We start from the raw sequence: 12,454 nt of genomic DNA, 5'->3' as shown, positions 1-12,454 counted from the left end.
GGGGCGTTGGCCAGCCTGCAAACAGCCATCAGCCCCTCACCCAGGCTAGCTAGGCACTCCTATATAATAAAAGGGTAATATGCAAATTGACCCTAACAGCAGAATGACTGGGAAAGATTGGTCACTATGGCACACAGTGATCACCAGGGGGCAGATGCTCAATGCAGGAACTGCCCCCTAGTGGTCAGTGCGCTCCCACAGGGGGAGCTCTGCTCACCCACAAGCCAGGCTGCCGGCTGCCAGTACAGAGGTGGTGGTGGGAGCCTCTCCTGCCTCCTCAGCAGCGCTAAGGATGTCTGACTGCCAGCTTAGGCCCAATCCCCCGGGGAGCAGGCCTAAGCCAGCAGGTAGTCATCCCCCGAGGGGTCCCAGACTGCAAGAGGGCACAGGCTAGGCTGAGGGACCCTCCCCCCCAAGTGCACAAATTTTTGTGCACTGGGCCTCTAGTTTATTATAATTGGTATCACAATGCATGTGGTTAAGTAAGAATGGGCCATATTATTAAAAACCATCTACTAAAGCGTGGAAGGTGAAAATTATATAATTTGGGGGTTTGTTTTTAAAAAGAAAAAGTAAGAACAAACCAAAAGTAGTGATGAAGCAAATGTTGAACAGGTTATGTGGAATCTTCATACATTTATTTTGTAAATGTTTGAAATTTTCAACATTATAAAAATGAAAGAAGAAAAAAAAACATAAGCAAACAAATAAAACTAATATCAAGGAGGCCTAAGTAGAACCAGGGCTAAGCATAGAAAGTTGACTTGCCTTTACTCCCCATCTACTCCCATACGCACCCTGATATTTCAGTCTATGTCACTTTCTTAATGATTCTGGGAGATAGGAGATGAAAACGATGGAACTTTGGGGAGGCTCCCAAAATTTAAGCCATTAGTATTGTACCAGAATAAAGTTTTTAGTTCCTGATTTTTTGCAATCCTTGATTATTAATTAATCATTATTTAAGCCCCTATCATGTCCCTTGAGCATTTCATAAGTTAAATAATAAAAACAAAATTTTAAGCCAGGTAGTAAATAATATAAGATTTTTATATTAGAACTAGCAGCCGGGTGAACGGATTTGTTTACCGGTGGGGTCCCTCAGTCTGGCCTGCACCCTCTCACAATCTGGAACCCATCGGGGGACCTGTGAGGATCGGGCTGAAATTGGCAGTCCGACATCCCCTGAGGGATGTAGTATGTGTGCGAGGCGGCAGGCAGCCAGGAAGGAGTCTGAGCCTGGGCCGAGTGTCACACCGCTCTTGCTCATTCCGGCCCCGCTGCACCTACCGTTGCTGCTGCTTGGTAGCCCTGTCGTGAAGGCGGGAGAGTCTCGCACTGCTGCAGCTGTGCTTGTCAGCCATGAGCCCGGCTTCTAGCGCCCGTTGGTCAGCTGAGTGGCACTCCCACTGTGGGAGCACACTGACCACCAGGGAGTAGCTCCTATATTGAGCGTCTGCTCCCTAGTGATCAGTGCACGTCATGGTAACCGGTCGACTGGTCGTTCAGTCACTTAGGCTTTTATATATATAGATTATCACACTGGAAACGTATAGAAGTAAGTGGAATTTCAGTTGGTAGACTAGAGAAGTTGAGTAGTAACAAGTGAAGCAACAACAGAACACTCCAAAACTTGACAGCAAAATGTAAGAGAGATGAGGTGAGGATAGACGTGAATGGCAAGAGGAAGAACTTGCCATAAAACAGGTGATAAATGATGGAGTAAGGTGCCAGAGGAGACTGACCAGTATATTTATATAATTAGAAGGACTGGCCCTAAACAAAAAAAAAAGACAGTTTTGTTGCTGAATTATACGAATTATAAAGTATGAAGGTGGAAACAGATACAGATATATGTATATAGATATACAAATGGAGTGATGGAGAAGATTAGGAAGATGAATTATTTCTTCTAGGTAGTATTAGTAGCCTTAGCTAAGAATAAAAGATTAATACAAGTGATGTATGTAGGCAAAGGAGTGATGGAGGGATAAAAAGGGTTTACCACAAATAACTCTGGCAGTTCCCACCAGAAAGCATAGGATCCATAAAAAATGATGGCATCAACCTGTGGTATTATATTCCCCATTAGAGTGCAGATCAATACTGGTTATAAGGAAAGGAACAGGAAGGTGCCTATACTAATAGCAAGAACTACTAACAATTACCCATTTGTCAGTGGTGGGAGCATATTCCTTTTGTAAAATTTAAAAATTATTTTATGTCCTTAGTAAATAAGGATAAAAGATTAAATAAGTATGGCATTAATAAAATAAACAAATAATGGATGGTGGCCTATTCTTTAATAGGAATAACTGAAAAAACATAATAAGAAATAAATATCTATATATTAAAATTCCATTTTTCTCACCAATTCGAGTGATTTTATTATGTGAAAGTTCAAGATCTTGGATATTAGTGCAGCCATCCAAACCATGCAAAGAAGTTAGTTTATTTTTATTAAGAAGAACAACACAGAGATTTTCCAAATTTTCACAGTCGACAGTCTCAATATTATTTTCCTAAAACAAAGAACAAATGTAATTAGTTTTATTTCAATGGCTTCTAAAAAAAATTTAAAGCTTGCAAAAAGATGAGATATAATCTCCAAATGAACATGTAATTATCTAACTTAGAATAACCATGGAAAATGTATTACTATCTAGATGAAAATATAGAATCTATCTATATAAAACCCTCATATGCAAATTGACCGAACGGTGGAACGACCCAACAACAGGTTGCTATGATGTGCGCTAACCACCGGGGGCATATGCGGAACATGGTGGGCCTCGGCAGCAGGTGGCAGAACACAGAACATGGAGGGCGTCAGCCACTGCGGGATGGTGGAGCAGGTGAGCGGGGGACACCAAACCAAGGCAGGGCACTAGTCACTGTCATCAAGGCAAACCTCTAGTAGTTACTGAAAATTCTTTGCTCCCACATGCCACAGTCCCGCCTGGCACTCACACCTGCTGCCGGTGCCGCCCTGCTCACACCCACTGCTGGCACTGGAGCCGCCGCTCACACCCACTGCGAGCCCCAATCGCTCAGCGCCATCAGCAGGTGCAAGCAGTAGCTGCTGGTCCCGATTACCCTGAGGGCTTCTTCACCTTCCCCTGCTCCTAAAGGGTGATCAGGGCAGCAGCCGCTGCTCGCACCGCTGATGGCGCCGGCCCTGTTCGCACCCACTGCCGGCGCTGGCCCCAATCGCTCTGCATCATCAGTGGGTGCAAGCAGGGCTAGTGCCATCAATGCATGGGAGCAGCAGGAGCAGGGCTGCCAGCAGACAGGGAACTGGGGGCCACAGCAAGAGGGGCTAGGCAGGGGCTCAGAGGATGAGCCGGGCAGTGGCATGGCAATCAGATCAGTGGGGTGGGCAGATGGCTGGGGGAAGGGAGGCCACACCTGGCAGCCGCTAGGGACCCTACCCATGCACGAATATTGTGCACTGGGCCTCTAGTCATGTAATAAATCATTAACTGATCTTGTATTTATTGATAATCTTTTAAAATATTGAAAATACAGAGGGTGATCCTATACAATAAAAGGGTAATATGCAAATTGATCCTAATGGCAGAATGACTAGGAACAACTGGTCACTATGATGCGCACTGACCACCAGGGGGCAGACACTCAACGCAGGAGCTGCCCTCTGATGGTCGGTGCGCTCCCACAGGGAAGCTCTGCTCAGCCACAAGCCAGGCTGATGGCTGCAAGTGCAGCAGCAGTGGCAGGAGCCTCTCCCACTTCTACGGCAACGTTGATGTCCAACGTTGATGTCCTCCTGGGGAGCGGGCCTAAGCTGTCAGTTGGACATCCCCGAAGGGTCCTGGATTGCAAGAGGGTGCAGGCCAGGCTGAGGGACCCCCGAGTGCACGGATTTTCATGCACTGGCCCTCTAGTATAACAAAATATTTCAATCTAAATGAATAAGAGTTAATATTTGGTACTATATAAAACTGTTATAAAAAAAAAACCACTGAAATAATTGAAATCTCCCCACCTTCCATCCTCAGTTCCTTCATCTCCCAAGAACACTAATATCACGAATTAAGTATACATCTCATATATAGGTTTATATTTTTACTATACATATACATCTCTGCAATACATATATATTGGTCTCAGTGTCAAGGTGATGTGTCAAGGATGCATTAGCAACTCTCTCTTTTAAGACCTCAGAAAGATAAATGGACTTTTCTGAATAGACCATAGCAACTCTCTCACAAATATTTTTGAGGATAGCCTTTGTCTAATGGAGTGAACTAAATAAGGAGCAGAGACAGCCCACAATGTTTTAAAAGAAAATCATATTGGTGAAAGTACCACCGTTTGAACTGAAAAGAATATAATTAAAAATGAAAAGAAGCTTTTAGGTGCCCCACCTTCTATGGGAAAGAAACTGGTTGAGAAAAAATTATCAACTGCAAAACAGCACACTTTTTGAGGACAAGAAAGTACGCCTTGAGGATGGACTCAAAAGCCCAGTGCAAAGAATCAAGAGTCATAGAAAATCATTACTGTGGAGCCAACTTGAATCCTTATTAAGGAATTGATAACTTCCCAAGGTACAAATCATAAACAGAAGGTATTTTAGGCGTTCAGCCCTGGCCACAAATTACATAAGAGACCTAGTGAACACAATATGAAGCAGAAGAAATACCCAGACAATCCTGGCCTCAATTCATGGCCCCCAAAACCATGAGCAAATAAATGATTATTATTTTAATTTGCTAAGTAATGTGGCCACTTGTTATATAGCAGAAAGTAACAAGAACAATCATCCACACACAGAGAGAAGCAATTCCCAGGTCATACTGCCTAACCATTTTCCCTCTATGGCTTTCAGAAATGTTGGCCCTTGATCTCTGTACAACATGAGTTACATGGTATTTTAATAAATGGTGTTCTTTTTTTTTCAAAATAGTCATTTCTGAAATGTAAAGATGGATTCACTTTATATTTTATTACAAGATAAATAATGAGAACAGAGGACATACCTGTACATCAATGTACTTCAGTTTTTTGCAGTTATTCAGGCCATGCAAAGAATTTAATCCACAGCGTCGAAGAGACAGAAACTGAAGGTTGGTACACTCTGCCAGTGTGGAAAGACTACAACCTGGCAAATCTTGAAATGTTACTCTTGTAACCTAGATAATTCAAAAAAAAATGAGAGTGCATAACATTATCTAACAATAACTTCTCTGAGATGAGGGAACTCTATCTGAGCAGACCATCTCCACCTGGATCTGATTTAAATGAGATGATTCTGTGCCTCAAGTCTGAGTGTGAGGCCACATACTGCTGAGACTTTGGGGTCTTTGGGACCTGAACCATGGAATGCAAACAACATTCTATTGCACGTCTTCTCTATTATAAAGGTATGAATCATTCCTGACTACTGAATAATGTAATATACCCAACCATATAGTATCTGTGCTAAAAAAAAAAAATCATGAATAATATTTTTCAAATATCTGAAGACCATGCATTTATAATATTTCATATTACTGAGATATTACTATAGACTTATTACTTCATAATGCTTTTTTTCTTAATAAACTCCCTTTTATGTCTTTTTTTACCTAAAAAAACTCAATATCAAAGAAAGTTTTCAACTTTATATATACTAAGGGCTACATTTATTGTCCTACAAGGATATATCAGATAGAAATATTTTTTTGATTAGGAAAATGCACTGCATTTTTTAAATTCAAGATTTCTCACCTAAGTTAAAGGGCAGAGGAATAATGTAATAATGTGTTGTTATTGTTTATTTCATTATAATTGAGTCTATGCACTGAAATAACTATATAAAAAATCAAATTATAGTAAGAATATTTTCATATTGCCACATCAAAAGTCCTAAACCAGGACTGAAAGACAATTTAAAAATTATTAGCTTTATAAGAAGAGTAGTATCACAATTAAAATAGAAATTCAAAAATTGTTAGTTGAAATTGAAAGCATTACTGCTTCAGAAAAAGCTGGAAAAGTATAAAATTTTAAGTTTGATAACTCCTCTTCATATTGAAATTTTCTGTGCATGTTAAACTAAAAGTTTTTAATTTACATATTTACATGAGTGAATAGGAAGATTATATGCTCATGAAGAGTGATTAAGTCTATTCCTTGCTTAAGTAGCAAAAGAAACAATCCATATTTTTAAAACTTTGGGTGAATAAAAGCTTTTAGTTTCATAATTATTTTAGAAATTTATCAATTAGTCATAATCTAAACATATATTTTAGTGAAAATATTTTTCAAGAATGAGGATAAAATACATCCCTCCCCACTCAAACAAAAGTGAGAGATATTTCAGTGCCCACAGCATACATTTTAGGCAGAAGGAAAGTGATAGAGATGGGAGACCTATAATGAAAGTAAGAAAGACGACCAAAATAATTAGTAAGTCAGACAAAGAAAGACAGGAACTGCTCTAGCCAGTTTGGCTCAGTCGATATAGCATTGGCCTGCAGACTGAAGGGTCCCAGGTTTAATTCTAGCCATGGGTGTGTGTATATATACATATATAGGAGTTCATTCTCAATTATTCTTGAGTTCAATCCAAGGAGTGTCAGTCACCTATGGTAAATTGAAAATATAAAAGTAACAAAAGCAATGATTATGTTTTGCTTTGCAGAACATCTGTTCTGTGCCACATCTCAAGTCTATTAAACTTGAAGAAATAATATTGTTTAAAAATTCAGGCTGCAGAGGCTGAATGTGAGGTATGATTAGATGATTAAGTAAAAGAGAATCTTACTCCACATAAGTTCTGTACCATCACACCAGTTTATTTCAATTTGCCTTGTAAAGGAAAGTGAGTCATCTGATCTAACAGTAAACCAGCTGCTAAAATGCTGTAATTGATGCCATGTTAGAAAGCCATATCAAAAAATCCTGCCTGGCGGGTGTGGCTCAGCTGGTTAGAGTGTCATCCCATGCACTGAAGGGTCGCTCCTGGTCAGGACACATATCCAGGTTTGGGGTTTAATCCCCAGTCAGGGCACATCTGGATAGATGTTTCTCTCTCTTCTTTGCTATTCCTCCCTCTCTCTCTTTCTACAAACAATGAAAAACACGTCCTCAGGTGAGGACTTAAAAATATACATATATCCTTAAGTTCGGTGGCTTTTTTTTCTGGTTGTTATTTAAAGCAAGTTACCACTATGAGCAAAATACCAAAAAAAAAAAGAAAAAATAATAAAACTTGGAAAAATTAAAATATATTAGTTGTCAATAATCACCAATCTCCAGTCATATCCTTTTGTGATATTACTGCATAGAGTGGATGGCTCAGCATTTTCAATTTAAGAATTTATTTGATGAAACCAGCTATTAGGCAGCTCTCAAAAATCAATTTGCCTGTTTTTCATATATTTGGGATCCACATTTGACAATGACAATTAGGAGCCCTAGACTGTAGTCAACATAGTCAACAATCCTATAAAGTAGGTATTGCTCTTCCCAGTTTATAGAAGACAAAATTGAGATTCATAAAGGTCCAGTACTTTGCACAAGGTGACACACACAGTAAATAGGAGAAATAAAATTAGAACTCTGATCTTACCTGTTATACAGATTTTTAGTACTTTATTAAATTACTCTCAAATAATTTTATATCACTTTCCTTTTTAATCAATACACTCTTGAAACTGTGAAGTTAGTAATAATATGGAGATAAGATGAACATTCAGCCAGATTTATTTATCCATTCTCTTATTCATCCATCCCATAGTCAATTTGATCAAAACCACTATTTGCCTGGCAATATGTAAAGGAGTATGGTCAAGAAGCAGATCTGATCTGCATCCTAAAGGCTCAAAGTGAGCGATTAATATAAGCAAAATAAATTCATTACTGACTGAAATTCCAAAAGAGTAAATTTTCTTTTCTAAAGGTCCTCTCCAGAGGACCTTTCAATTATGGCAATGGGTGCTCAAGATAAGGTCAAAGATGGAAAGCTATGAGTTTAGAAAATCAAAGTAATAACGTGAGTCATAGGTCAGTAGCAGTGGTGAATGAAAACACCATGATAAGCCATCTGCCAGAGTCATTACAAGATGCTATTTTACAAGATTTCAATATTTATATTGCACATTTACATATATTTGTCATCCCTATACTATATAGTTCGAGGCTTCAAAGAAAAATTCAGTGTTTGAGGTAGTTGCTTTGAGTAGTGGTCAGAGGATTTCAGGATCCTTCAGAACGCTGCTACTCCAGGTAGTCGATGCGCCAGCCCCAACAGCACCACCCAGGGTCACTGAAAAAATGCAGAGCATTGGGATTGACCACGAGACCTAAGGAATCAGAATCAGCCCCAGCGATCTGCGTACACATTGCAGTTTGGGATGCTAACTGCACTCTAAGAAGTAAAAGAAAGGGTTAGTCCTCACTTTATGAACATTGACAAAAGTTCCGAGGGAGGAACTGAGTGGTCAGGAACAGAAATGCCAACGAGAAAGAGGTTCACACATTTTAACTTCTTCAGTGCTCTTCTCCTTGAACAGAACAGAGACTCACAAGAAGGAGCGTCCTACTGTCTCCCTAACTTCAGTTTTACTTTTCAGACAAGTACACTATAGGCATGAGGCTGTCACCCATGCTTAGCCCAGACCCGTGGTCGGCAAACTGTGGTGGGAGAGTTGGAAGGGGTTGACCTCAGCAAACGTACCTCAATCAGGTTGAGGACGTCTTTAGCAAAGGCCAGCTTAGGAGTACCCTAATTAAGTTAATAACAATGTACCTACCTATATAGTTTAAGCTTAAAAAATCTGACTCTCAAAAGAAATTTCAGCCGTCGCACTGTTGATATTTGGCTCTGTTGACTAATGAGTTTGCTGATCACTGGCCAGACGGACATTCATGCGGAAAATTAATTTAAGTAAAAGAGTTAGTAGTTAATGTCATTACTTCAAAAAACCTGCAGCAACATCTTTGGGAAAGCAGAAAAAGAAGAATTCCAAAGATAATGTAGCCAAAGGTTAAAAACAAACAAACAAAAAACAAAAACAGAAGAGCTAATCAGAGATTCTATAAATTTGGTGGACAAGGCAAATACATTGCCTAGGAAAGAGAGGGCACTTCAAAGTAGTGCCTGTTCTTTACACTATTCCTTTATTCCCCAGGGATCTCTTTAAATCCCACTGTCTTCTCCTCTTACAGAATACCCTGAAATTGTATTTAGAGTAATTATCAAGATCTGTATTTATCTGCAGGTTATTTTAATAACTTTTTCTCCACCACAATAAGTTCCATAGGGGCAGAGACTCAGTTTTGTATCCATCCCTTTGTTACAACAGTAAATATTGACTGATCATATTAGTAGATGAATATTTGCTGAGTGAATAATAAAATAATGCACATATGTTAATATGAATGTTTCTTTTCCCAGGCATCAGTCTATATGAAGAAACTAATTTTATTAAATACATTTGCATTTCAGTCCCTAGCTAAATATATGATTTTTTAAATCATAAGTTCTTTTTGATATTACACTATTTGAAATATTCTTCCCTGTTTTTCTACACGTGTCAGTTTCTGTCTTAATTTTAATTGAAACTATGGGCTCCATAAACATAGAAAATTAGTAGCACTTGATGACAACTATTTTAAATTTCAGGCATATATCCACCATGTTCACATTGCACATGACTAAATAATGTTTTTACAGAAATTCTAGAGTCTTCTATGGTTATAAGCAGTTCTTTCACAGCAATTTCCAAGTACAGGGAAATCAGTTTCATTCCAAAAGGAACCACTAGGTGGTGCTGTTGCTCAAGACTAAAGCAAACGCCTAGCTGAATAACAGGAATTTCCTATTCTAATTCAACCCTACATTCCCAGATGCCTCCACTCTTAGGAACTTAATAATGACTTTAAGGCCCTCAAACACAGGCTTCAACATATAAATAAAAGGTTTTAATAGTGATTCGCTGAGGGAGAAGATGCCTTAATAATTTGAGATCTCAAATGGAGGCAGTATTTCATTAGCAACTTCACTGATTAAGGAGCACAATTATTGAATATAAAATATGCCTTCCAAAATGGGAGACATCTGTAATACTATCCACAATAAAAACTATATTTAAAAATAAAATAAAATATGCCTTCCACTAATATTTTAAAAGTTACATTTAGAAAACCAATTGCAATTAAATAAGACAATACATTATAAAATTACAAAATACCTGTTGTAAAGTATTCCATGGGCCACATTGAAGAATTTCTAGTGTATTCAAAGGAGGCATCGTGTTGGCTGGACATTTCACAAGTCTCTTTCTCTTAACAATCTTCTTTTGTTGATGTTGCTTGAAAATGTCTGACCAGGATTTAACAGATTTTATCCAAGCTTGCCTCTTTTCTTCAATAGAAGATAGAAGTGTTGGCTCTGGTACAGAGTAGGTCACAACACTCTCACATTCAGCTCTATTTTCATGACATTCTTCTGGAATTTCTTTAATCTGAGACTTTACAGAGCTTACTTCTTTAAGAACCAAGGAGTTTGTTGTATTATAGCCACCCAAGTCTTCACAAGGAGCATGTCTACCTAAAATATAATTTTGCTTGTTTATTTCCCTTTCTACATTTATCAGAGCATCACTACCATTAATAATTAAGTCACTATTCGGAGCACTGCCTTTTGGATTCTCCTTAGTTTCTTCCGATTTTAATACAATTTCTTTTCCTTGAAGTATTACATTCTCACCTATACATTCAGAATGTTCTATTGTTAGTGGTAGTAGTTTTTGATTCATTGAAATCATTGAACTGTTATCTGCTTCGTATAATGTTCCATTCTGTTGGGATATTTCTTCTTTTTCTACTTTTTGTGTCTTACTCTGTTGATTATCTTTGATTGCTTTCTGTGCCTCATTGCTTTTTACCTCATTAATTTCTTGATTATGCCGTAACATTATTTGGGTTTCTTGTATTACATTCTCATTTACGGCAGCCTTCATGGTTACTTCCTTTTGTATTGGACGGATTAATTCTTGCCGCTGAAACTGTTTTTTCCCATGTTCCTTTAGATCTGGGTTTTCTAATTCAGTTTTATGGTCGGTGGTTTCATATTTCCTTGCTTGCTTGACCAATTTCTCTGAACACTGTTGTTTTGCCTGGTTTTCATTTTTTTCTTCCATTTTAAGCTCTGCCAAAATTTCTTGGTTTGATATAGATTCTTTTAATTGCACTCCTATTGATTCTTTCAGTACAAATTGTCTATCTATATTCTCTCTCTTATTCAACTTTTCATCTCGCCAAAGGGGAGCAGCTTCCCACTTCTTTGACTTTTCATCTCCTAGCATTTTGGCTATTTCATCCTTATTCTTTGATTTATCTTCAATAGTTAAATGTGTAGCATTTTGTTCTCCCTTTTTTAATGCTCTACTTATTATTAGCTGTTTTCTTCCATCTTCTTTTAATCTTAATTTTTCTTTGTTTAGTAGTTGCTCTTTTTCTTGTCTCAGGATGTTCTTTTTTTCTTCATATTCTCTCTCTCTCTTTTTTCTTTCCTCTTCCTTCTGCCTTTGTATTTCTTCCTCTCTCCTTTTTTCCTCCTCTAATCTTTTTTGTATTTCTTCTTCCATCTGTCGTATTTTTGCTTCTTTTTCTTTCAACTCTAGTGCTTTTTTTTTCTTATTTTCTATCTGTTCTTTTATAATTGGGCTATATTGTCGGTAGGCCACAAATGATCTATATTTAGATTGAATTTTTACAGCTGCATTATGCTGCATTTTTAATAAACGCATTTTTTCTTTTTCCTGCAGGTCTTTAAATTTTGTTCTTTCTTCTTCCATTTGTAAATGCAAATTCCTAATAAACTCCTATAATAAAGGTAAATAGTAGTCAGCATAAACTAAATGTGTGCTGTTACTGAAATATAATCTAAAATAGAGATTAAAAACAAATACTAAAACTAAAATAATTATAAAGTTACTATACAATTCTTTTACAAAAACTAATTTGTAAAGGATATTACTTTTTTAGATATTTAAGAGCTTCCATCAAGTTAGTAAGTTGATACTCTAATATTGAGGAATTCTTTGATGATAGAAAGCAAATAAAAATGGCATGGCCAGTGTTGCTCAGTGGGTTGAACATCGTCCCATTCACAAAGAGGTCACTGGTTCAATTCTCCATCAGGGCACATGCCTGAATTGTGGGCTTGATCCCCAGTTGCGGGCCTTCAGGAGGCAGCTAACCAATGTTTCTCTCTGATCGTCCTTTCTATCTTTCTCTTCTTCTCCCTTCCCCTCTCTCAAATCAATAAAACATATCCTATCTAATAAAAGAGAAACATGGTAATTGGCATACGACTGCTACCTTTCCCATTGGCTAATCAGGGTGATATGCAAATTAACTGCCAGCCAAGATGGCGGCAGGCAGCCAGGCAGCTTGAAACTAACATGAGGCTTGCTTGCTTCAGTGACGGAGGAAACCA

At 38.0% G+C, this 12,454-nt stretch overlaps 1 protein-coding gene across 1 annotated transcript in view; it reads right to left on the bottom strand.

Moving 5' to 3' along the window:
- Positions 1-12,454, bottom strand: part of LRRIQ1 (leucine-rich repeats and IQ motif containing 1) — a 231,251-nt gene that overhangs the window by 174,457 nt on the left and 44,340 nt on the right. Inside the window, exons 7-9 of the mRNA XM_015571113.1 lie at positions 10,203-11,837; positions 5,004-5,156; positions 2,372-2,522 (exon numbers count right to left, since the gene is read on the bottom strand). Coding sequence (XP_015426599.1) covers positions 2,372-2,522; positions 5,004-5,156; positions 10,203-11,837 — 1,939 coding nt within the window. The remainder of the gene's footprint in view (positions 1-2,371; positions 2,523-5,003; positions 5,157-10,202; positions 11,838-12,454) is intronic.

Source organism: Myotis davidii, unplaced genomic scaffold (assembly GCF_000327345.1).
Source record: "Myotis davidii unplaced genomic scaffold, ASM32734v1 scaffold26, whole genome shotgun sequence".
In the NCBI taxonomy this organism is placed as follows: Eukaryota; Metazoa; Chordata; class Mammalia; order Chiroptera; family Vespertilionidae; genus Myotis; species Myotis davidii.
The sequence above is the reverse complement of the archived record's forward strand: the minus strand, read 5'-3'. Positions and strand labels throughout refer to the sequence as shown.